Below are 26,907 nucleotides of genomic sequence, written 5' to 3' on the forward strand. Positions count from 1 at the left end.
TAAGAAACAGATCAGCCAGATGCATATTGAATAGCGGATAGGTTGAATGGCCTACTCTTACTTTACGTTTCACTCCAGCAACGAACTGAGGAATTATTTTCACGAGTGTGAAATATGGTGAGAGAAGGTGGAAGGGAGAACATAAGGGCCATTTTAATGATGAGAATCTGGCATTGATTCTGGAAAGGTGTTGCATGATCTCCTGATAGAGAAGTGGTTGATGGCCAAGACTCATGGGAGGCAGCCACATTTCAAAGCTTGGAATTCCATTTCTGCTATCTTCAGTGCATCTCCAGTTATTAACACACATACACACACATATATATATTAGTTTAATGTCTTATAATAGTATATTTTATCAATAGACTCCATTTTTAAGCTCTGCAATAAATAGTGCCATAACACTTCATTCTTAATGCACGCAAGACTAAACAGGCAATAATGCTATCTACAAATACATTTGAGTTAACAGCTCATGAGATGATGCTTTAAACCAAGATTAATGTTTAGAATTTAATCAATGAATGATTATTGCATTTCTAAAATCACAAACAACCCAAGTCTTAATAAACAATAAAATAGGAGCGCCCGCATGGCCGCATTTGCTGCTGGGATGAAGGATGTACAGGCTTTGATTATCCATCCTGAATCATCCCTGAGCTCTGCTCCTTGAACTCCTGCTGTCATGTGTGTCGCTGGTCCATGGGAATGTCTCAGACATCGATCTACAGTGACGGAAGGAACAGTCAGCCTTATTCTGACTGGGAGCAGCATCATCAGCGATAGTAATCCCTGGAAGCAATTCACAGAAGGTCCATTTGGCCGATTCTTGGGATGAAGGCCTTGTCTCAGGAGGACAACCTTGGGCCGATAGCCACTGGAAAGGTGATCTTGAAACATGTAAGGTTCTGAAGGGATTTGACAACGGTGGCTGCTGAGACAATGGGCAGAATCATATAAGTGCATACAGAGTCTGGATGATGTAGGCCTTGGCAAGATTCGTGGCAGAAGTGGACAATTATCTCGACACGGACAGCAACTCACCCCATTGTTGCTGCGTTGGCTGAGTGGTGAGGTGAGTTCTCCATTCACAGCAGTGAGGTGTCAGATAAGGGGGATTTTACCTGGTTAAATGCCTCATTAACACCTCGACTCATCTCGTTCATACTCAGCATCCAAACTTGCCAGGCAAGCTAGGTATTGAGAATTTCCCAGGATGGGAAATCGACGAGGGTACCTGGCAACCTCAGCTCACCACCTATTCCGAAGAGCATGTTGGGACAACGGGCACCAGCATCTTAGGACACCCTCAATGGGCATTGGCCAAGCACACCCCACATCAATGGATATTGGCATCTGACATTTGCTAGCCTCTCTGAATCCTCTTGGCACACCTCTTATCCACTTACAGGACACTTCTGCACTTCAGTGGGGTACCTCAGGCTGCCCCCTGGTAACTCTCAGTGTAACCCCTTCACATAGCAAGGACAGTGTGCTCAGGGACACACACACAGTCAACTCACTCAGGCTGCACCTCCAGGATCCTCACTCTGTGTTATAACCCTTGAGATGAACATGGGAATTTCATCACCCAGAGGATTGTTCGGCTATGGAAGTTTCATCCACAGAGAATATTTGAGACCTGGTCATTGAATATATCTGAGTTAGGCAGATCAATGGCAGTTAAAAGTTACGAGGTGGCAGACATGAAGTGCAGTTAAGTCCCTAATCTGATCAACCACGATCTTACTGAATGGCTGAACAGCCTCAATGGCTACTCCTGCTTCTATGTTTTTGTAATCTTACTGTTACTAGCTGAATGCACCTCAAAGAGGGCACCGATGTTCTGATTAGCTTCATCCGGAGGCTCACTGAAGATGTTACTGAGTATGGTGACGAAACGTCTGAAAATGAACCTTCCAGCTCAGCGAGCAAACCTACATCTAGATTAGCTTCATTTTAACACTGGCGTTAATGTGAAATGGGACTGCAGTTACATCAACTAAAGGTCCTGTGCTTTCGTGGCTCAGTGAAGCAATGGAAGTGTTTCTGTCCTGGCTTTTCAGGAACATGTGAAGCATGTTTGAACAAGGGTATGGCAACTCCTGTCATCAGCAGTTTTAAGTGCTGGCACCCAGAGGTTCTGAGCTGTTTTGCTTTACATGATACCTCATGGCTTTCACTGCTGTAAACTTTAACACACTCTGACACAAAGACCAGGGTGGGAAGGATGAAGAATTGGTTTTGGAGTCTTCCAATATGTTTCTGATTTTCACTTTGACACCAGCAGCATGGTAACCCAACCCTGTTCCAGTTCTGTTAGTCGTCAGCATGAACATCCATTGTCTCATCTGTACATGCAGCTTGATATTTAGTGACAAATTACATGCAAATTCTGCCTCACAGACCGGGTCAAATGTAAAATTCCTGCTCTCCTTCCAGGATAGCATTGGGTTGTCTGCCTTCACGGCAGCTCTTATTTCTAGTTGCATTCTCTGAGGAGGAGGATCGGTCTGTTCTGGGCCAGATCCATGATGTTGCAGTGAAGGCACGCGGAGGTGCTGTGCGTGAGGTCAAAGGGCAGGAAGAGAATTCCTGGAACCCAGGAGAAGACCTGGAGGAAAGGCCGGAGGAGGAAGGAGGCGAGGTGTCCGTGGACAATGAAGACCTGAAGAGACCCGCCTTTTTCCGGGTGCTGCGATCGCCCAGTTGGGGAAGAGCAGCGCCTAACTCTTTGCCGAAGCCATTCAGCGTCGAGTACATGGTCAGGGTAGAGAGGTCAGAGCATGACGTGGTCAAACCGGTGTCGACATTGGTCTCTGCCGCACCTTCCAGGCCATCGGTTACCATCCCTGAGGTGATGTCCAGTGCTGGGTCTTCAACCTGTTGCCCACGGTCAGCCAATGAAAGGGCCAGCTCTCCCAGTGGCGACGAAGATGATGAAGAGCATGACGAGCTGCTGAAGGTCGGCAGACAGAATAAGGACTTGCTGCGCTGAGCAACCCGGGAAACCCTCGAGGTGAGGTTGCCTGAATCCCCTCGACAAGCTATCCAGATGTCCTCTTGAGACGTCCCTCGGAAGCGGCTGAAGCCGCTGGTGTGCTGCGGTTTGTGGTTAGCCTGCCAGCGCCGCCGGGGGTGTCTGTCAGGAGAACATCCCAGACACTGGGGGAGCACGCTGCGTGGAGGACGGCAAGAACTGTTCCTTGCTGCAGTGGACTGGGCAACAACACTTCTCTTCCAAGAGCTCCTGGACACACTGTGTACCTGTAAAAAAACAAACATTAGAAATAATCTTTCATGGGCACACCGCATCTGATCTAGGTTGGGTCAACATTGATTTCCACTGCTCTCCTGTGTTGATTAGTAGTAATGGCCTCAAGGTGGGCACTAGTGGCCTTGATGCCTTCTTATGACTGGTACCATTTTGAAAGGGGCCTTCAGACAGGTGTCTGAAGTACCTGTCTGTTTTGGGAGAGAGATCTGTTTAAAGGTGGAGATGCAGGTCCTGCGATGCGAACAGGACGATGCCTGCCAGTTAAGGTCTATCAGTTTCCCAAAATGGGCCAGTCCAAGTTAAATATCAAATCACTTTTCTGGGTCTGTATCCCCAAGCACCGAGTCTGTCCCCTTGCCACCTTGGGACTCCATCCTCCCTCCCCTCCCGTTATAATAAAGTTTGGAACAACCTCATTCATGGCACCAACTGTATGTTCTTTGGAGAAACCCACCCGAGGGATCAAAAGCTCACCTTGTTCCTGCTGAGCTGGGGAATTCCAGTGTTTCCTCATGTTACTTTTGAGCATTCCACCTCATGAGGGCTACTGTGCCCCCATTGAAGGGAGGCAAGGATGACCCTAGGTCTGAGGTCATGGACTTATTACAACGGGGACCATGCACTTGCAGGGGAGATGGGAACTGGAAATTGGCCAGTTTTACTCCTGATATTCTGCTCTGCTGGTTTTATCGCCCAAGTGGGGAAGGAGAGAAATACCCTGCGCGGACTCTTGCAAAGTGCTCAGACTCAGGTCTTCGAGATTAGCAAAGACACTGGCACCATACATGTTGATTGTGTTTGAAGTGATGGGCTAAGCTTGAACTAAAGCCACCCATAAAAGGTGGAGTGAGATTGGATATTGATTTCAGCTTACCACAGGGTATGTCCTTCTCTATTAGGGATAAACGCACCAACCATATAACATGGATTGGTAGAACAGGATATGGGTAGTCAAGAGTAAGAATACACTAACTGGGAAACTACTATGCTAATATCCTACTTCTACTATTTGCAAACTGACCATCAGACATGGGACTAGAACATTCTGTCTGGTGAAGACAGTAATAATTGACAGCAATGTACAGTATATCCTCTTAAACATGTATGCGCACCACAGCTCAATTTTAACACAGTTCGCACCAACATCATTCTGGTGTGTCTGCACCGCACATCCCCCAAGGCCAACACCGCACATCCCCCAAGGCCAACACCGCACATCCCCCAAGGCCAACACCGCACCTCCCCCAAGGCCAACACCGCACCTCCCCCAAGGCCAACACCCCACATTCCCCAAGGCCAACACCGCACATCCCCCAAGGCCAACACCGCACCTCCCCCAAGGCCAACACCACACATCCCCCAAGGCCAACACCGCACATCCCCCAAGGCCAACACCGCACATCCCCCAAGGCCAACACCGCACCTCCCCCAAGGCCAACACCGCACATTCCCCAATGCCAACACCGCACATCCCCCAAGGCCAACACCACACATCCCCCAATGCCAACACCGCACATCCCCCAAGGCCAACACCACACATCCCCCAATGCCAACACCGCACATCCCCCAAGGCCAACACCACACATCCCCCAAGGCCAACACCGCACCTCCCCCAAGGCCAACACCGCACATTCCCCAATGCCAACACCGCACATCCCCCAAGGCCAACACCACACATCCCCCAAGGCCAACACCGCACCTCCCCCAAGGCCAACACCACACATTCCCCAATGCCAACACCGCACATCCCCCAAGGCCAACACCGCACATCCCCCAAGGCCAACACCACACATCCCCCAATGCCAACACCGCACATCCCCCAAGGCCAACACCGCACATCCCCCAAGGCCAACACCGCACATCCCCCAAGGCCAACACCGCACATCCCCAAGGCCAACACCGCACATCCCCCAAGGCCAACACTTGCTTCTGGCATTGCAGCATCCAGGGCAGCAGAACACGGTAAACCTGGAATATATCTCACATTCTTTTACATTGCAATCCCTTTGACATTTCGGCGAGGTTCCATTGACCGTTTCAGTGATTTCTTTATACCTGTCCTGATAGATGGCTTTCTGACAAAAGAGATATAAGCCGCATGTGGAAGGCAATGGAAATGATTCTAGACAGTAACACATGAATTGGAGAACCTCACAGAATTGGCCAAGTTTCCTTTCGTTTGCATTTACTTCGATTGGAAATGATCGGTTGGTTGATACATTGTCGGAGAGATATGCGGCTTTTTCTTAAGATTCAGGGTTACTATGAGGTGACCCCTCTTCCGGCATTGAGCTGACCAGCTTGCAATCATCAGCTGATTCAGACTGGGCCATTCCATTACGGTGAGTGCAAACCAGACAGGTGTGAGATTAACCTGCTCCCCACTCCTCTGTTTAATCATTCTGTCAACAGTGTAAACATGTACGTATTGGTTACTATCCTGTTAGTCCATTGCTTTGCTTTTCAAAAGTCTACTATCAGAGAGTGATTCAGTGTGAAGCATTAGTTCAGTGATGAAAATGTGTTGCTGGAAAAGCGCAGCAGGTCAGGCAGCATCCAAGGAGCAGGAGAATCGACGTTTCGGGCATGGGCCCTTCTTCAGTGATGCCAACTTCTGCCTCTGAGTGAAAGGCCGCAGTTTCAAATCCCATCCTGGAGATGAGAGTATAAAATCAGGCTGAATTGCCAGCGACACTACTCTCAAGTGCCTTTACTGACTGAGACATGTAACTGAGTTCCCACCTGCCCTCTCAGGTGCACGTAAAAGGGTCTGTGGCCTTATTCTAAGACAAACAGGTGAATTTACCTCCATGTCAAGACCGGTTCATAAAAAGAGGAAATCTACTCCACATTGCTGCCTCTGGGATTGGACTGTGACCGTTGGCTGCTGTGTGACAATAATGCTAACAGCCTAACAATCCTTAGTTAGTTTTGAAGTGTTAATGGATGCCCTGAAGTGGTGAATGGTGCTACAAAAAAATGCAAGTTCTTTTCCTTCGTTAATGTAACCTGTATAGCATTCAATTAACTGTCTCTTTAAAACTAGCAGTGAATGTTGCATGGTCAGAAACAAAGATCAGCGTGAAGGGTTAAGACTGTTCAAAGAAAAAGTGTCCTTTTTTGTCTCTCAAGTAACCTTTACCCTGGATTGTAACCTGAAGGTGACTGGGTGCATAGAGCCGATATTTGCCTTCTCATGCTCTGCAGGTTGGTTTATTTTCCCTACGTCTACAAGTCCATCAGAGGGACAGCTTGTACCATTTCACAGCCGATACTGAGGTCCCATCTTTATGGCCTGATTTACTATCCCTTGTGGAGAGAGCACCCTCCCACAATACCTTACGGTGGGGCAGCGGATTCAGAAAGAGGCTCTCATTTCAAAACGGGGACTTTGTTTAGCTTCACTGCAAAAGGCTGTCAGTGCTAAGTGTTCGCTACGTGATGTATAAATTGGTTCCCTTCCACAGCCAAAGCCTTTAAAGCCTATTACCTCCCTCAGGGTTACCTAGCACTGCCTGGTATCTCCCACTCGTGTGTGCCAGAGAAACATGGCTACTGCCTGAAACAACAAAGACCATTTGTCTACTTGGCCACTGAATCCACTCAGTCAACAAGGAGTGACATCAGAGAGACTTAGCGACGACTTAAAGCTGTTATCAAAAGACCAGGCCCACAGCAGGCTGGGTTTCTGAATTATTTCTCCTGTTCAGCATAGCTAATTGTAAGACAACACTTAACTGATAAATGGAACCCCAGGTGTTTACTAAATCAGAGTTTACTTTGGCCATTGGTTGACCATTTGGGTAAGGACACAGGGCCATTACTCAGCAGTGGGAGCCCATCCCCCCTCAACAGCCACCATTTTGAATCCATGGCCCTCACTATAATTGCAGAGGGAGGCTGTGCCATGCCAAGCTAACATGTGGTACTCCCGTCTCGTGACCCTCCTGTGGGTGTTGATGTTCCTGGGATGTGATTCCTACGCGGGGGACACAGGAGTGATAGCATCAGTCATGGTTTAGCTTGATAACACTTCCACCCAAGTTGTGCTTTCAAATCCCACTCCAAGTACTACACGTGGGCAGAAAACCCTGGGCTAGCATTCTAGTGCACTACTGACCAGATGCCGGACTGACTGAAATGCCATTTCTCAAATGAGACTTTTCAATCAAGACCCTCATCGGCTCTCTAAGATAGACATAACGCATCATGGGAGCCCTCCTTGGAGTTCTGGCCAATATTTATCCCCCAATGAACAACACACACACACACACCCACAAAATGAGATTATCCAGTTATTATGAAAAGCCGCACTTTGTATAAATTGGATGCTGTTTTCCCTACATGACAGCAGCGACTAAACTTTAAAAACATTGCATTGGCTGTAAAGCACATTGGCAATTCCTGAGCCCATGAAAAGGTGCTATGTAAATGCACATCTTTCTTTCAATACTGTCTGTATCTCGACTTCATTTGACTTGCTTTGTTCCCTTGATTTCCTCAGCCACCACCTCTTAAAAATTCTAACTGACTTCCAACATCCACCGCCTTTTTGGAGGGAAAGATTTCCGGATCATCCAACTGTCTGCTTTGCGTGAGAAAGGACTTCACCCTTAAATACCCTGACCTCTTGTTGGAAAATTTGTTCTGCTGGTTCTGGATTCCGCCAGCAGGGGGACTAGTTTCTCTCTTTGTCCAATTGAATGCCTCAACTGTGGAAACTCCAGGAAATAGAAACCAATTGTAGCCTCATTATTTAACCCTTTAAGCCCTGGTTTCATGCCAGTGAACCAGCAGCTGTTCCAAGGTCAGTCAACTCTCTGAAATGCTGTGCTCTGGCTCTGGTCTAGCCTGACTATCCAATCATAGCACTGAGCTCCCACTATTCAGTAATGTGTGCAAGTTTGAAAGCCCATCAAAAGGCTGCTCGAGTTAGCCTTTTCAAACCTGAACACCACTAAATAATGATTTGAGAAGACAGACAACTAGATCCCTAGTGTCATAGAGTTATAGAGATGTACAGCATGGAAACAGACCATTTGGTCCAATCCATCTGTGCCAACCAGACACCCCAACCCAATCTAGTCCCACCTGTCAGCACTCAGCCCATATCCCTCCAAACCCTTCCTATTCATATACCCATCCAGATGCTTTTTAAATGTTGCAATTGTACCAACCACCACCACTTCCTCTGGCAGCTCATTCCATACACGTACCACCCTCTGTGTGAAAACGTTGCCCCTTAGGTCTCTTTTATATCTTTTCCCTCTCACCCTAAACCTATGCCCTCTAGTTCTGGATGCTCCCACCCCAGGGAAAATACTTTGTCTATTTACCCTATCCATGCCCCTCATAATTTTGTAAACCTCTATAAGGTCATCCTTCAGCCTCCGACACTCCAGGGAAAACAGCCCCAGCCTGTTCAGCCTCTCCCTATAGCTCAAATCCTCCAACCCTGGCAACATCCTTATAAATCTTTTCTGAACCGGTACAAGTTTCACAACATCTTTCCGATAGGCCTAACCAACCCCAGCTTTTAGTCATTTTCAAAAATTACACCAAATGGACACTAGACACAATAAGGAGACACATGAATAAGTGTGAGTATCTGTACATGTGACAGTACACATGTTTCAGTACAATTGTGAGAGTGGTCTGTCGATCCTGCATACGCACATCCCAATTTTGCTCTTGAGAATTGCGATCATTGCCAAGAAGACAATGCCATGATCGTTTATCAATGAGAGGAGCATTTCCTCCCAGATTTAAGTTCCTTCAGCTGCTATGGTGGGATTTGATCTCTGTCTCTGCAGCATTCGAGCCAGGTCCCCAGTTTACTAACCCAGTAATACTGCCATGCTGCTACTAGTCAGTAGAAGCTTGCATGTTGTATATATGTTTATTTCCCTCACCACAATAAATCTGGAGGAGTCAGGGCTGTTGGTTTTTATTATTTAGTGCATTACATAAATTGGTCTTTCCAGTGGCTGGATAATGCAATGTCAGAGCTGAACGTTTCTAATGACAGAGTCACACAAATGATGGAGCCACTTCGAGCGCAAGTACTGGGGGGAGGACAGAGAATGGATTGTATTTAAAGGAAGGTACAGCAAACACTGTCGGTGGCCCTCCTGCCTCAAACTGCTCAGCCCAGCCATTTCTCCTGCCACTAATTCAAAACAAAACTGCTTTCAAACACCTCCCCGTGCTGATGCATGGACAGAGAAACCAGGAGTAGGCCATTCGGCCCTTTAAGGCTGCTCTGCCACTCAAATTGATCATGCCCAGTCCTCCCTCTCTCTCTCGATGGCATATTCTCCCTTTCTTTCCATGCCCCTCAATACTTTTAATATCTGAACACCTATCGCTTTCTTGAACGTACTCAGGTGACCCGGCCTCCACCACCTTCTGTGGAACAGAATTCCACAGGTTGACCACGGTCTGAATGCAGAAATGTCTCCTCAACTCAGTCCTAAACGGTCTATCCCATATCCTGAGACGATATGGGGGAAATATCCTTCCCACACCTCGTCAGTCCATCCCTGTTAGTAGACTTCAATCAGATTTCCTGCTGTCCTTCTGAACACAGGTGCAGTAGAACCAATCTCTCCTCATAGGGCAGCCCTGCTATCCCTGGATCAGTCTCGTGACACTTCAATTATATCCTATCTTAGGTAGGCAGACCAAAATTGCACACAGTTCTACAGATGTGGTCTCATCCTGACCCTGTCAAACTGCAGTAAGACAGCCCTACTTCTCAGCTCAAATCCTCTTGCAGCGAAACGCAATGTACCACTTGTCTTCCTCGTCTGTTTACCAGGAATGTCCAGGTAATCTTTAATTCCAGGAGAATTCTCAGACAATGAAGGTGTTTGGTATGCTTTCCTTTATTGGTCAGAGTATTGAGTACAGGAGTTGGGAGGTCAGGTTACGGCTGTACAGGACATTGGTTAGGCCACTATTGGAATATTGTGTGCAATTCTGGTTTCCTTCCTATCAGAAGGATGTTATGAAACTTGAAAGGGTTCAGAAAAGATTTACAAGGATGTTGCCAGGGTTGGAAGGTTTAAGCTATAGGGAGAGGCTGAACAGGCTGGGGCTGTTTTCCCTGGAGTGTCGGAGGCTGAGGGGTGACCTTATTAAAGTTTATAAAATTATGAGGGGCATGGATAGGGTAAAAAGACAAAGTCTTTTCCCTGGGGTGGGGGCATCCAGAACTAGAGGGCATAGTTTTTGGGTGAAAGGGGTAAGATATAAAAGGGACCTAAGTGGCAACTTTTTCACTCAGAGGGTGGTACGTGTATGGAATGAACTGCCAGAGGATGTGGTGGAGGCTGGTACAATTGCAACATTTAAGAGGCATTTGGATGGGTATATGAATAGGAAGGGTTTGGAGGGATATGGGCTGGTTGCTGGCAGGTGGGACTAGATTGTATTGGGATATCTGGTCGGCATGGACGGGTTGGACCGAAGGGTCTGTTTCCGTGCTGTACATCTCTATGACTCTATGACAATCTGAGAGAGTCGAGGTAAGCTTAAACTGATCCCTGATCATTGCAGCAACTCTCTTTCTTAATGTCAACGATTCCCACAGTGGCTTTAACGGCAAATTTCAGTTGATCGTGTGAATTATCATCAACCAAACTGCAGGGTCTCCCACAAGACACGGGCCTTTCCTGATGTGTTTGGTCATGGAGGAGGGCACCTAGCTGCCACATGGGCACACACATTACCAACTGCACCACAGACTATGAAATGACCCACTGAACTACTGGGTGGTTTTCCCCAGGGGTGGGGTGACAGGGCAGCTGAGTACAGTGAGACCCTGGGGCGAGATGGTGGCTCAGTCATGAGCACAGCTGCCTCTCAGAGCCAGGAACCCAGGTTCAATTCCAACCTCGGGCGACTGTCTGTGTGGAGTTTGCACATTCTCCCAGTGTCTGCGTGGGTTTCCTCCCACAGTCCAAAGATGTGCAGGTGAGGTGGATTGGCCATGCTAAATTGCCCCATAGTGTCTAGGGATGTGCAGACTGGGTTGATTAGCTATGGTTCTGGATCAGTGGTGCTGGAAGAGCACAGCAATTCAGGCAGCATCCGACGAGCAGCAAAATCGACGTTTCGGGCAAAAGCCCTTCATCAGGCTTTTGCCCGAAACGTCGATTTTGCTGCTCGTCGGATACTGCCTGAATTGCTGTGCTCTTCCAGCACCACTGATCCAGAATCTGATTTCCAGCATCTGCAGTCATTGTTTTTACCTACTTGATTAGCTATGGGGTTGGGGGCTGGATATGGGTGGGATGCTTTTTGGAGGGTTTGGTATGAGCTGAATGGCTTCCTCACACACTGTAAGGATTTTGTGATCAATACAATCCATGACAATATAAATGCCGGAGGAAACACCACAGAAGCACTTCACAGGAGGCTCCCAAGCACTGAGGATGTCACCTAGACAGGGGATGAAACGTTTGCAACAAAAATTTCCAGCTCAGCGAACAGAACCACAACAAGGTGCTGGTGGCTCCTGTCTGTGAGATGGATCCACACTGTAGGGTTCCATTAGAGTTAGAAATCTCACCCTTCCTTTTAAAGGGGCTGATTATGGGACAACTGCATTCTCTTTCCTTTTAAACAATAGACAAAGCATTTGCTGCACCCACAGGAAAAGAAAGTGGGTTACCTGCAACAAGAGCTTGTTTCCATCATAGTCCTCCGTCTGCCACCTCAGGTCACTGATTGGGCTGCAGGGGTTCGGCAGTAGAGGGATGAGGTGTCCGATGTCGTGAACTCTGAACTCCAACAGGGCCAACTCGGTGGGGGAAGGGCCCTGACCCTTTGGGAGCCTCTTCAGCGAGAGCTGAACGTCGACCTCTGTGTTGGAGTAGACGGTGAAGAACACAAAGTCCGGCTTTCGTTGGGACGACTCTCTCCTCAGGATCAGCTGATACATCCTCGCCATGTCCACAAAGTTCTCGAAGCTGCAGTAAATGGTGAAGCGGACAATCTCCTTCCCATAGTGCACCTGCCTGACAGCCCAGAGGGCGTTGTGATTGGCCAGAGTGAAGAAGTCCTGGTTCCGGGGCATGTAGGGAAGGATTCGGCCCTTGACCATCTCGGTGTGGTGGTACTCCCATGGTGGGTGGAGGAAACGCTCATGGAGCTGGGAGATCTGCTGCCCACACTCCTCGTGGACAAAGATGATGACAGCTAGAGCCGGGTGTGCACCACTGCCGCCGCTGCCTCTCCTCACCCCTCGGGGCTGCGAGGAGCCGCGCTCGGAGGCGATGAAGAGCCGCAGCTCGGGATTAATCCACGTTACGAGGTTGTCGACTGCGCCCTGCAGGGCCGCTGCATCTCCCGGGTTGGTGATGACATGCAAGGTGACCAGGAATGGATCTGCCATGCCTGTTCAGGGAGAAAGCACAAGAAGGGGAAACAATGAGTCAATGGGGCAGCAGAATCTCACAGCACAGAAAGAGACCATTCAGCACATCATGCCTGGGCTGGTTATTTGAAAGTTGTTACACATTCCTGCTGCCTCCTGATACCCATGTGTCCTTTTCAATCTTACATCTGGCACCTTTACGAAGGTTACTTGTCTAGGCAGAGAATTCCCGATCGCACCAAATCTCACCGGAACTTGAACCATAGAATCCCTACTGTATGGAAACAGGCCGTTTGGCCTAGCAACCCTCTTAAGAGTAACCCACCCAGATCCATTCCCCTACTACTCTACATTTACCCCTAACTGATGCACCTAACCTACACATCACTATGGGCAATTTAGCATGGCCAATTCACCTAACCTGCACATCCTTGGATTGTGGGAGGAAACCCACACTGACATGGGGAGAATGTGCAAACTCCACACAGACAGTCGCCCGAGGCTGGAATCGAACCCAGGTCCCTGGCGCTGTGAGGCAGCAGTGCTAACCACTGAGCCACTGTGGTCCAGCCCTGGCAATGCCTCTGGGGCAAGTGGAAAAGTAAGCAATCATTCACTCTAAGTGGATTCAACCAATAAAAACACCTGACCTGTGAGAGCTCGCGGTCAGGGTAAATGAATTGAAAATCCACTCCCGTCAGGTGCAATCAATGCAACCACAAGCAAGAATTAATAAAACAGAAAAGCTTGGAGGTTTACCATGTCCTTTCCATTTGGTGGCAGAGCTGGAATAAGTTCTGTAGCTAATCTCCAGTTTGGTGCTGAGATTACATCCTAGGTTCACAATAGCAATATGAAGTCAATGCAGCATCTAAATACGCAACAGTTACAGAAAACAGTTATCCAACCACTCACCTGACACACTGACAGCTTCGATTGCTTGTAACTGCCCTGTTCCCATTTTGTGTTCTTCCAACCACAGAGTTGAACCACTCTTGGCACAGTTACTTTCAAAGTAAATCCTTCTGCTTCTTAACCGTGTATGAAGGAGTTTCTTCTGTCCTCAATCTCTGACAGTTAATCTTGTGCCTAGGATCTCTCACTCTTGACTCATAGAGTCATAGAGATGTACAGCACGGAAACAGACCCTTCGGTCCAACCTGTCCATGCCACCAGATATCCCAACCCAATCTAGTCCCACCTGCCAGTACTTCGTCCATATCCCTCTAAACCCTTCCTATTCATATACCCAGCTAGAAGCCTTTTAAATGTTACAATTGTACCAGCCTCCACCACTTCCTCTGGTAGCTCATTCCATACACGCACCACCCTCTGTGTGAAAAAGTTGCCACTTCGGTCCCTTTTAAATCTTTCCCCTCTCACCTTAAACCTATGTCCTCTAGTTTTCCCACCGTGGAGAAAATACTTTGAATATTCACCCCACCCATGACCCTCATGAGTTTATAAACTTCTATACAGTCACCCCTCAGCCTCTGACGTTCCAGGGGCAGTTTTCAAAGTTGATTTGAGCACAATGTGGTCTTTGAGAATGGGGACAGCACGGTGGCTCAGTGGTTAGCAATGCTGCCTCACAGCGCCAGGGACCTGGGTTCGATTTCTGACTCGGGCGACTGTCTGTATGGAGTTTGCACATTCTCCCCGTGTCTGCGTGCGTTTCCTCCGGGTGCTCCAGTTTCATCCCACAGTCACAAAGATGTGCAGGTTAGATGGGTTGCCCAAGCTAAATTGCCCATAGTGTTCAGGGATGTGTAGATTAGGTGCATTTGTCAGGGGTAAATGTAGAGTAATAAGGCAGGGGAATGGGTCTGGATGGGACACCCTTCAGAGGGTTGGGGTGGACTTGTTGGGCCGAAGGGCCTGTTTCCACACTGTAGGGATTCTATATCTATATTCTATATCAATACTCTCCCCGCCAGCACTGAATCAATTCCACAAGGAATGAGCATGTCAGTCTAACAGCCACCCTTGTCTGAATGAGTGTTCCCAGAGTGTATGTGGGGCTGGGAAATCTAACAATGATTGTTGAAAAACACTCTTTCGTTCTTCTCCCACCTTGCTGCTTCTTCTTCATCACTATTTAAATGCAAGGGTCTGGTTCCAGGTAAAATCAACAGAGATAGAAACAGTTGGGTTGCAGATGTAGCATCATAGCTGCTCCACAACCTCAAAGATTTTTTTGGCCACTTTCCCTCCCCTACTTTTGGACTGCCCCTTAATGTAGCCTTCCTTCCGTGACTGCACTTGACCTGGCCTGAAGATCTACAAGGACTGACTATGAAATCAGAATGTGCCAAACACCTTCTGAAAATGGTGACTGGTACAAGCCATGAATTTCCATTGCGCTCTGGCTGGCAGAGCAGGGGCCGTAATTAAGCGAGAGACACACATGAACATTAACTCAATGAAGTAGCAATTTGTATTGGGCCACAGCAAATCTGCAAGGCGAAAGTGAGGACTACAGATGCTGGAGATTAGAGTCAAGTGTGTGATGCTGGAAAAGCACAGCAGGTCAGGCAGCATCCGAGGAGCAGAAGAATCGACATTTTGGGCAAAAGCCCTTCATCAGGAACTTCATGCAGATCTGCAGCCCAGTTTACACATTGATGGCAAACTGGGATCGGTGTGAATGGTGCTACTGATTTAGAGACACAGAGTCATAAAGATATACAGCACGGAAATAGACCCTTCGGTCCAACTCCTCCATGCCAACCAGATATACTGAGTTAATCTAGTGCCATTTGCCAGCACTTGCCCCATATCCCTCTAAACCCTTCCTATTCATATACCCATCCAGATGCCTTTTAAATGTTGTAATTGTACCAGCCTCCACCACTTCCTCTGGCAGTTCATTCCACACATGCACCAACCTCTGTTTGAAAATATTGTCCCTTAGGTCCCTTTTAAATATTTCCACTCTCACCTTTGACCTATGCCCTCTAGTTTTGGACTCCCCTACCGCTGGGGCCAAGACCTTGAATATTTACCTTATCCACGCCTCCCATGATTTTATGAACCTCTATAAGGTCACCCCTAAGCCATCGACACTCCAGGGAAAACAGCCCAGCCTACTCATCCTCTCCTTATAGTTCAAATCCTCCAACCCTGGCAACATCCTTGTAAATCTTTTCTAAGCATCCTTCCTATAGGAGGGAGACTTATCACTCATTTTGTGACGACGCCTCACAGCCCTTCCCAATCAGACTGTGTGTTTCTCTGAATTCTGGTTTCTTGAGCGCCCCAATTTTCATTTCTCCCCCATGAGCAGTCATTTACTCATCTGGCCTGGTGCCAAACTCCAGAATTGTTTCCCTTGACCTCCTTCTTCTTCTAGCCTCACTTGATGAGCTAGCTTCTGAAGATCATTTGTACTCATTTCTCTTAACGTGGCTTCCATTGTGAGGTAACAACCCAAGCCATTTTCCTACTTTAGTTATCATTATTACTTACGGCTGTTCCTACTTAGATTTCCTTGAGATTCTTGCAAGGAATATACATTTAGATCAAATTCCCGAGGTGTGATGGTTGCCCAGTGAGAAGGGACAGAGCACAAAGGGCCTGCAGTCTCTGCAATTTCGAAGTATAGGTTCCCACTGAAAGCATAACTCTGTTTCTCTCCACAGATGTTGCCCGACTTGCTGAGTTTTTTGCAGCAATTTCTGTTTGTTATTCTGTTTTCCAGCATCCGCAGTTCTTTTTGGGGGTTTTTGTTTTGCTATGTGGTTTGTCTGTTCAGAGTAGATGGTGAGAGGTCATTGCTGTTAAGTGGGGTGATTCTATGGCATTGACTCTGGCAGTTAAGTAGTTGGTTGGGAGATTCTGGGTTCTGCAGATTCTCTAAGGCATGTTGTCTAGTTTTCTGTTCCACTGTGACTTGCTTTGAGCAGAGAGCGAAACATCCTGTTCTTTTCCCTTTCATTTGCAAACACAGGGGCATGTAGTGTTGTATTTAGCTGTAATGTTCACACAACACACTAACTCGATAGCACTAGAATGGCAGACTAGCACACACACATACCAGAGACTCAGTTGGTTTTTAACCTCCTTGTCTTAAATATTCCTGTTGAAGAAAATCACAGAGATGTCTTTCGTTCAGATTATTAGCTCACATTGGACAGTCATAGCTCTTAGCTTAAACTGTGTCCACAGTCTGTGAACGTAACTCACAGGAGAAGGCCCAGATCCATGCACTTTATTTCTTCCTTTGAAATGTATTTTTGAGATTCCTTTCAGTTACCACATTCCAAAGTCTCCCTCAAGCTTGGGTATAATGCTTTCTTTCCAGACACTTACTGAATTGCATTCTCAAACATCTCTGGCTTGTAAGTCCTTTCAAAAAACAAACAAACAACCTGGCTTACTTAAAAGTTTCATATGTCCCTGAGCAATTTTGGCTCTAGAGCCCATCATCAAGGCTGTGTCATGTTTCAAGTGCTGTTGGAGCTGCACTACTTCAGGCAAGTGGAGTGAATTCTGTCACACTCCTGACTTGCACTATGTAAAGGGTGGAAAAGCTTTCAGAGTCAGAGGATGAGTAACCCATCGCAGAATTCCCAATGTCTGACCGTGTTCTTGTAGTCACAGCATTTACATGGCTGTTCCTGTGCAGTTTCTAGTCAATGATAATCTTTCAGGAAATGGATAGTGGGGGAGGAGTCAGTGATGGGTAATACCACTTGAATGTCCAAAGGAGATGGTTAGACGCAATTTTATTGGAGATCGTCATTGCCTGGCACTTGTGTGGCACCAATGATACATGTCACTAATCATTCCAAGGCTGAATATCATCCAAATCTTTCTACATATGGATACAGTCTGCTTCTGTATTAGATGAGTGGTAAATCATGTTGTACACCACGCGAACAGTGAACATTCCCACTCTGACACATTGGTGGAGGGAAGGTCATTGATGAGTTAGCTGAAGATGTTTGGAACTAGGCCACACCCTCTCCCCACTCCCCAGCAGAGATGACCTTGGGATGACTGATTGGTGTCCAACAATTACAACTATCTTCATTTGTTGGACAGTATGACTCCATTCAGCAGCAAGCTTTCTCCCAGATTCCCATTGATATCAACATAACCAGGGCTCCTTGGTGCAGCACTCAGTGAAATGCTGGCTTGGCATCCATGTCTTATATTCAACTGATGCTCTGTCAGAGGGGATCGAATACAGGAGAGATCAAGGGGATTATCCTGGTCTGTTCAACGTTTCCCACCTTTTGAGTCTCAAAGCTTGACACTGCCAACCTTGTTTAGCATGCCTTCCCAAAAAAGCCTGGGATTTGCTATCAGGGGATCCTTCATACAACCGTTTGTGACAGTACTGAGTGCTTGTGGTGGAGTGTTAGTGCTGCACATGTTTAGTGCAGTTTGGTGTTAAGTCTGAACTCAGTGCCTAGGAAGTGAAGGGCTGAGCCTCCCACTTGTAGGATATCCGACATTCCTTCACACTCTGCGGCTGGCTTATCTAATAATTGCAGGGCTGGAGGAAAAAGAAAGAAATTTCTAAAGCTGTCTTAATCTCAGGATGTTCCAAAATGCTTAGTAGCCGATGATGTATTTACAACTGTAGCCTATAGCCGTGTCGGAAACGTGACACGCAGGCTCCAACCAACAGCAATGCAATTACCAGCGGCTCATCTGTTTGTGATGTTGATTGAGGGATTAAGAGTGGCTGGAATAACTGGGAAAATGCAGCCGTTTTTCAAGAAGATCTTTTATGCAGTCACCTAAAAGATCAGACTTAGCATCATTTTAAAGTTATATCCAAAAGATGCCAACTCCGATGATAGGTAAAAGCAGACAAGAAGCCGGCGAGTGGAGTACTGTATAATGTGGAAAAAGATGAAGTTGGAACATAGAACAAAAAAAAAGTATTATTTGAATGGAGGAAAATCTTCAGAAAGCTGCTACACAAAGTGACTTGTGGGTACTTGTTCGTGAAACTATCACACAGCTGCAGCAGCTAATCAGGAAGGCGAGTGAAATGTTGCCCCTTATTCCAAGAGGGTTGGAGGGTAAGAATAGGGAAGTCTTACTGCAACTGTAGAAGGTGCTGGTGAGACCACACCTGGAGCACCTTAAGCAGTTCTGTCCTCTTATTTAAGGAAAGCAAAACTAGGGAGCACATTTTAACGTTTTATAAAGGACATGATTTTACATAGAGAGTGGTGGGTGTGAGCTGTCGGAGGAAGTGTTGGATGCAAGTACAGTTACAACATTTGGATAAGTACATAAATAGGAAAAGTTTGGAAGGATATGCGCCAACCAGAGACAGGAGGGACTAGTTTAGTTTGGGAAAATGGTTGGCTTGGACAAGTTGGACCAAAGAGTCTGTTTCCATGCTGTATGACTCTACGAAAGACATTATTTCATTGCAGGTAGTTCAAAGAAGATCCACTAGGATGATCCTCGGTATGAAGGGATTGTCTTAGGAGCAAAAGCTAAACAGGTTGGGACTCTATTCACTGGAGTTTAGAAGAATGAGAGGAGATCTAATTGAAACATATAGGATTTTTCAGGGGCTTGACAGGATAAATGCTGAGAGGATTCCCTTTTTGGGAAAGTCTAAGACCAGAGGGCATAGTCTCAGAATAGAGGCCCACTGATTTAAGGCTGGGCTGAGGCGGAATTTCTTCTCTCAGAGGGTTGAGAGTCTTTCAACTCCTTGCCACAGAGAGCTGTGGGAGCAGAGTCCTTAAAGCTGAGATAGATAGATTCTTCATCAGGATGGGGAAATCAAGGGTTACAGGGAAAGGGGAGGAAAGTGGACGTGTGGAATGAACCTATTGAATGGTGGAGCAGACTTTGGGGCTGAATGGCCTTACCTGTTCCTATTTCTGATGGTGTGATGGTGTTTCTTTATGTGTTCAAGTAACTGGAGTGGGACTAGAATTCATGATCTTCTAACCTTGAGGCAAGTGTGTTGGGAGCTGATGGCTGATATCTCATTCCCATTGGACCAGCCTTCACTGTGGGAGATACAGCCACACAAGCCAAATCTTTTAATCTGCAGCATACATCAATGCACTAGTCTTGTGAATTTAGCCATTATCAATTGTGTCTTCACTCTGTGTGCCTTTGTGATTGGTCTTTCATTGGAGGGAGAGATTGGCAGCCCCTGTTTTCAGAGAGCCTGTGTTTGTCCATCTCCACCGGCTCTAAAGAGTGAAAAACAAACAGAGACACACAGTTCAAAGCACAGTGCACAATGCAGTCATTTGAAAGGGGAGGTTACCCATGAACAACATCCTTTGTCTGAGAAGGATGACAGTGAACACTAAAGCGATGGTAGGGTGAGCAACCAACAAGCACCAAACCCACAGCTCAGAGAACCGATACAGTCATCACTTTTAGACAAGGCCCAGTCTTTATCCGGACATCCAGATGCACATAGCATCCCACTTCGCTTCACAGACATTAACTAAACAAATTAAACATTTCTTTTTTGTTCTAACTAATTAGCACAAATAAGATATTTAGAAAGCCTGTTTTAACAATTCCAATTACACCGGATCTGCATTACATTGCAAAGTTTTTAAATTTGGTCACTGTCTGTTCTGTTTCGCTAAATCCAAAATGATTTAAGTCATAAATCTTTAACGAGCTCTGAAACATACTGATTACTCATCGAAGGTTGAGATGGCCAGAGTTTTTGGATAAAATTATCACTGCTCGCCGCACATGCACTGCAGTCACCCCATCCAATTCATGTGCACACAATCTGTCGGTCTGGTAGATTTCAACTAGAAATATCTAAATCTACTGCAAAAGATCATTTCTCTTATCCACGTCACAACATTAATAAACAACAACTTGCATTTGTGTAGCATCTTCTACACAACAAAATACTCCAAGATCACCCACTGGTGTTAAATTCAATGTTGAGTTAAAGAGGCATTGAGTATAGGAGTTGTGAGGTCATGTTGCGGCTGTATAAGACATTAGTTTGACTACTTTTGGAATACTGTGTTCAATTCTAATCTCTCTGCTATAGGAAGGATGTTGTGAAACTTGAAAGGGTTCAGAAAAGGTTTATGAGGAGGTTGCCAGGGTTGGAGGGTTAACGCTATAGGGAGGGGCTGAATAGGCTGGGGCTATTTTCTCTGGAGCACAGGAGGCTGACAGGTGACTTTATAGAGGTTTATTAAATCATGAGGGGCATGGATAGCGTAAATAGTTAAGGTCTTTTCCCTGGGGTAAGGGAGTCCAAAACTAGTACATATAGGATTAAGGCAAGAGTGGAAGATTTAAAATGGACCTAAGGGGAAACCTTTTCACACAGAGGTGATGCAGGTATAGAATGAGCTATGAGGAAGTGATGTAGGCCAGTACAATTTGAACATCTAAAGGTATCTCAAGGAGTATATGAATGGGAAGAGTTTGGAGGGACATGAGTTAGATGCTGGCAAGGGTGACTAGATTAATGTAGAATATCTGGTTGGCATGGACGAATTGGACCAAAGGATCCATTCCTGCACTGTACATCTCTATGACTCTATGGCAGGCATGAGAATGGGTGTGTAAAAATGAGATCAAAGTGATATGTTTAAAGGAGGATCCCAAATGACAGAGAGATGCAGAGGCTTTTAGTGAGGGTGTTCCAAAGTTTAGGACCTCGATGACTGAAGTCACAAGCACACCCTCAGTTGATGAAGCAAAGCAAGTTGGGTAAAGGCCAGAGTTAGAGGGTCACAGAGATCTTAGAAGGTTGTAGGGCTGGCAAGTGTCCCAGAGATAGGGAGAAGTGAGACTATGGGGGATTTGAACTCAAGGATGAGAACTTTCAAAATTTAGGCTATGGTGGACTGCAAGCCAATGTGGATTAAGTAGCACAGAAGTTATAGTGGAAGGGACTTGGACAGGTTAGGATGTGAGTTCATGCATTTTCCACAGATAATTATTTCTGAGTATCACGTGTTCCTACAGACCTGCTGAACTTCTTGTCATACCAACAGAATAGAGTAGAATAGAAATTAATTGTAGTGGCAAATCCTGAGCTTTACGACAGAGGTGAGGCAGCCCTTTCTCTCTCACAGGTCTGTGGAACTCCCTTCCTGAAAAGGTAGAGGAAGCTGATCCTTTGAACATTTTTCAGCAGGATGGTCGCGTTGCAACAGGGTGAAAGATTCTCAGGGATAGTTTTAAAAATTCATCAGGACAAAGCCAGAAATTATAGCCCATCCTGAGCTGGCCTGGAGAGGGTGGTGGTGAGCTGCCTTCTTGAACCACTGCAGTGCGTGTGCTGTTGGTTGACCAAAATGCTCTTCGGAAGGGAATTCAGGATTTTGACCCAGCGATAGTGGAGGAGCGGCAATATATTTCCAAGTCAGGATGGTGAGTGGCTAGGAGGGGAACTTGCAGATACACGGTGGTGTTTCCATGTTCCTGCTGTCCTTGTCCTTCGAGATGGTTGCTGGTTTGGAAGGTGCTGTCTAAAGATTTTGGGTGAATTTCTGCAGTGCATCTTGTATAGACTGCTGCTACAGTGTAGTGGCAATTGAGGGAGTGAATGTTTGAGGATGTGGTACCAATCTAGCAAGCTGCTTTGTCATGGATGGTGTCAAGCTTCCCAATAGTAAGTTTGAATGTTTGAAGACTCTGGGTTTATACTCGATGGGATTTAGAAGGATGAGGGGGGATCTAGTTGAAACATACAGAATACGAATGGCCTGGACAGAGTGGATGTTGGGAAGATGGTTCCATTGGTAAGAGAGACTAGGACCCGAGGGCACAGCCTTAGAGTAAATGGAAATGGAAATAAGGAGAATGGAAATAAGGAGAAACTTCTTCAGCCAGAGAGTGGTGAACCTATGGAATTTATTGCCACTGAAGGCTGTGGAGGCCAGGTGATTGATTATATATAAGACAGAGATAGATAGGTTTTTGAGTATCAAGGGCATCAAGGGTTATGGGGAGAAGGCTGGAAAATGGGGTTGAGAAACTTATCAGTCATGGTTGAATGGCAGAGCAGACTCAATGGGCTGAATGGCCTAATTTCTGCTCTTATGTCTTATGGTCTTACCCTTCAAAACTAGTTCATTAACTGTGAAACACTCTGGAACATCCTAAGGTCGTGCAAACTGCTATATCAATGCATGTGCTTCAAACGGATCTCTGACGTAATCCACTGTACACTGACAGGACAAAGGCCCACATCATTTCCTTTGCCCAGTAATCTTCTGTTCCCTGCTGGATGAGGGGTGAGCTGACTGGGAGTGTCCAGGATGATGGCAGAGCTCGAGCTTTGGCTGACTTGGCATTAAAGGGAGAACTGGGCAATGCCAAAGTAGATGGCCCAGAGCCTGAGTGTGACCACACACAAACTCACAAGATGGATCTGGTGGCTGAAGATGGCTGATAGAGCAAAACGAAGCTGATCCTCCAAAGTCTTGTTGAGCACAACGATTCAAAGTTATAATTGCTCCCCGACCAACACCTCGTCAACGGGCTCTGCCACTGCTGCCATGCCATTGAAGGGAGATGCCAAGCAACATGGTTATCGCATGTAAAGGGGATAGGGCAGGGTATGGGATGAATTAAATTTAGAGAGCCAGAAATCTCCAGGTGGCAGCTTTCCTGAGGTGTTTTGGTCAGAATTCCCTATTTTCCGACAGCCAAGAACATCACATCGAACGATCAGAGAAAACAAGACCATAAAACCAACTCCCCCACTTTTCCCAAGCAGTTTGGTCAACACTAAGTATAAATATTTGTATAGCAACTCTCCCTCTTGGCCTGCTCCCAGACACTGTGGATATTAAGACACAGCCTGCTCCCAGACATTGCTGATATTCAGACTCATTCGCACTGACCTTTAGAGCACTGAACAAATGAGCAGCCAGCCCCGATCATTCCCTGCTAACTTCATATTTCTGAGAACTTTTCATCAGCCTACTGACACTCCAGCACAGTTCTGAGGGGATGCTCGACTATCAAAGATGCTGTCTTTTGGGTGAGATGTAAACTTTCGGGTGAGTGTAAAATTTCCTGTAGTATTATTTCCCCTGTGTCCTGGTCAATTATTTATTTGCTAAAGCAGCTAGTCTATTATTACCCTATAGCTGTTTGTAGGGGCTTGTTTACATAAACTGGCTTCAGGAAGAACGCCAAGTTCACTCTTTATTTCTCTTATCTTTACTTTTTCCTCTTATTGTAAAATCCTCTGTTGAACTCTCAATTTAAGCAGCTTCCAGCTTTTACATAGAACAGTACAGCATAGGAACAGGCCCTTCGGCCCACAAGGTTGTGCCGAACATGATGGCAAATTAAACTAATCCCTTCTGCCTGCGCTCGGTCCATACCCCTCCATTCCTTGCATATTCATGTGCTGATCTAAAAGTCCCTTAAATGTCCTTAATGTTACCTGTTCCCACCACCACTCCTAGCAATGCATTCCAGACTCCTACCACTCTCTGTGTAAAAACCTTGCCCCTCACATGTCCTTTGAACGTTCCCCCTCTCACCTTAAATGCAGCCTCCTAGAATTAGACATTTCAGCTCTGGACTATGTCAACTCTTTTGACACAGACCAGGAGCAAACCACTGCAGATATTGGAATCTGTACTAAAAACAAAAAAAATGCTGGAAATTACAGCATCCATGGAGAGAGAGCAAACTAATGATTCGAGTCTAGGTGATTCTTTTAACTAGAGCTGTCTCTCACCACCAGTGCACACTGCAGTCAAAGTGGATGCTTAGTAATGGACAAAAGTCACTTTGCTTCCTGATTTTGTTTGGGGATTTGGTTTGTGTATGTTGGGTTTACTTTGCGGTGCAGTGTGCAGTGATCCTACCTCTGAGCCAGCACTTGGAGGCCAAAGTAGGTGCTTTCCAAATGCAACCAAAGAGGCTGAGAGCCAACCTGCAAATCTTTCCAATAGGAAGCAGTAATAGCAAGAGCAATTCTTGGTCAACCATACAATGGGAATTATGTGGGAGCCTCTCCCATCACAATCCTTGCATCCAGATTACAACACGCAGGTAAAAGCACATTGCTACAACAACTTGGATTCCGAAAACACACCACCTTCATCTGGTTTGTTAGTTGCTGCCAATCCTTGACCTTGCATCAACCTCATGATCTGCTTTGACAGCCCTTGAGGGCAGTTTGGAACATGATCACCCCAACGTGAGTTCAAATCCCACCACTGGCAATATACAAGGACAGGCTGCTGTCACCCACTGTAACACAAGCAAAAGTGCTAATTTGAAAGTTCAGTCCTGCCATTTGCAAGTTTATTTTCTGTCACTCTGGTCTATTTGAATCATAAATCGGTTAATCGATCTGTCATGGTTGCACCCTGCCATTTTTTTGTAAAGCACTTTGGAATGCCCGAGTGTCACAGAAGGTGCTACACAAATGTGATGCAACGCTATAAGGTACAGGACTTGGAGCAGACCACACAGCCCATTGTGTATGGTCCACAATTCACTGAGATCATATTTGATCCTTGATCTCTGAACTCTGTTTTTCTACCTGATCCCCGCAGCCTGCAATTCCTTAGAGACCAAAAATCTATCTCAGCCTTGAATGCACTCAACGACTGAAAGGTCAGGTTCCTCTGGGGAGAAAATTCCAAAAGTGTTTCGTTCTTTCATTCTACGGTCCTTAATAAATTCACAATATAGTCGGTTCTGATAATAACACGATTGTTCTGTCCTCGTGTTATCTCACACTATAAGAAAATTGCACATTGGCCACGCTATTAAAACTGATGGGACCAGAATTGCATTATAGCCAATACAGGTCAGGAAAGTTTGCATACTGCAAATAACAGTCTAAATTCTTCAATTGTATTAAAGCCAATTCGCATTGAAGACACACGTGTTATGGCAGAACCAACTGTATTTAATATGGATACAAAATATATTATCCAGTTTTCCAGTTGTACATCGAATCATCGAATCTCTACAATGTGGAAGCAGGCTGTCCAACCCATCAAGTCCACATCAACCATCTGAAGAGCATCCCACCCAGACCCACCGCACCTCCATTTCCCATGAGTCACCCACCCAGCCTGCACATCCCTGGATACAATGGGCAATTTAGCGTGGCCAATTCACCTAACCTGCACATCTTTGGACTGTGGGAGGAAACAAGAGCACTCGGAGGAAACCCACGCAGACACAGGGAGAATGTGAAAACTCCATGCAGACAGTGGTTCGAGGGTGGAAATTGAACGCAGGTCCCTGGTGCTGTGAGGCAGCAGTGCTAACCACTGAGCCACCATGAGCAAGAATATTTTGATTGTCCTCAATTTAGTCAGTTAAACTGTCCAATCAATGGACTGTATATGACAAGAGGAAAATAAATACATTTTCTTAATACTTACAGCTTGTTGAGGACAGTTGGCTGTGGTCTGATCTGAAATGGAAGCAGTGATAGTTTTAGTGCTTCACATCGGTCATTTGAAAGCTCGAGACTATTAACATTACTGAAAGTCACTTTCTGGAAAATTAGTCAACACATACTAATAGAAGGGGCATAGTCCCATTCTGCTGGGTTGTCAAATTGCAGGACAACAGATGGTGATGGGCAGTTGAAATCACGCAACAAGCTATAGCAGGATATTATTAAGTTGGATAGGGTTCAGAGGAGATTTACTAGGGTGTCACTGGGGATGAAAGGTTTGAGATATAAAGAAAGGCTGGATAGGCTGGGACTTTTTTCATTGCAGTATAGGAGGTTGAGAGGCAACCTTATAGGAGTTCATAAATAATGAGGGGTGTCGATAGAGTTAATGGCAGTTGCCTTTTCCCAAGGATGAGGGATTTCAAGACTAGGAGACACATCTTTAAGGTGAGAGGAGAGAGATTTAAAAAAGATGTGAAGTACAAATATTTTACACAGAGAGTGGTTTGTGTTTGGAATGAACTTCCAGAAGAAGTGGTGGGTGCAGGTACAATTATAACGTTTAAAAGACATTTGGATAAGTGTATGAATAGGAAAAGTTTGGAGGGATGCGGGCCAGGAGCAGGCAGGTGGGACTAGTTTAATTTAGGGTTATGGTCGGCATGGACTGGTTGGACCAAAGGGTGTGCTTCCATGCTGGATGACTCTATAGTCTATGATTCTGCTAGTACCAAGCCTGGTAGTGAGAACGGCACTACCTGTGAGACCTTTATGCAAGCACAGACTCTCTGTACCACTGCATACTGCTCTCCAAGCAACTGCAGGATGGTAGGGACTGTCACATACCTCCTTCTGGAATATGCCTTTGCAAAG

General features: G+C 46.1%; 1 protein-coding gene across 1 annotated transcript; it reads right to left on the minus strand.

The window, feature by feature from the left end:
- Positions 1 to 320: 320 nt before the first annotated feature.
- Positions 321 to 13,620, minus strand: LOC122554965 (protein FAM124A-like). Its single transcript, XM_087992313.1, has 3 exons — positions 13,575 to 13,620; positions 11,955 to 12,679; positions 321 to 3,267 (listed from the first exon to the last, which is right to left on the minus strand). The coding sequence occupies exons 1-3, from the start codon at positions 13,618 to 13,620 to the stop codon at positions 2,413 to 2,415; spliced, it is 1,626 nt and encodes a 541-aa protein (XP_087848439.1). The 3' UTR covers positions 321 to 2,412.
- Between the last annotated feature and the right edge of the window lie 13,287 nt (positions 13,621 to 26,907).

The sequence above is a fragment of the Chiloscyllium plagiosum genome, unplaced genomic scaffold (assembly GCF_037043375.1).
Source record: "Chiloscyllium plagiosum isolate Xiang-an unplaced genomic scaffold, Cpla_swu_hap1 HiC_scaffold_12, whole genome shotgun sequence".
NCBI lineage: Eukaryota > Metazoa > Chordata > Chondrichthyes > Orectolobiformes > Hemiscylliidae > Chiloscyllium > Chiloscyllium plagiosum.

Excerpts from the sequence above, each read along its gene's own strand:
- LOC122554965 (XM_087992313.1), bottom strand. The coding sequence starts at position 13,620 with ATGGGAACAGGGCAGTTACAAGCAATCGAAGCTGTCAGTGTGTCAG. Across the intron at positions 12,680-13,574 it reads CGAAGCTGTCAGTGTGTCAG|GCATGGCAGATCCATTCCTG; the intron begins GTGAGTGGTTGG and ends CTCCCTGAACAG. Across the intron at positions 3,268-11,954 it reads GAAACAAGCTCTTGTTGCAG|GTACACAGTGTGTCCAGGAG; the intron begins GTAACCCACTTT and ends GTTTTTTTACAG.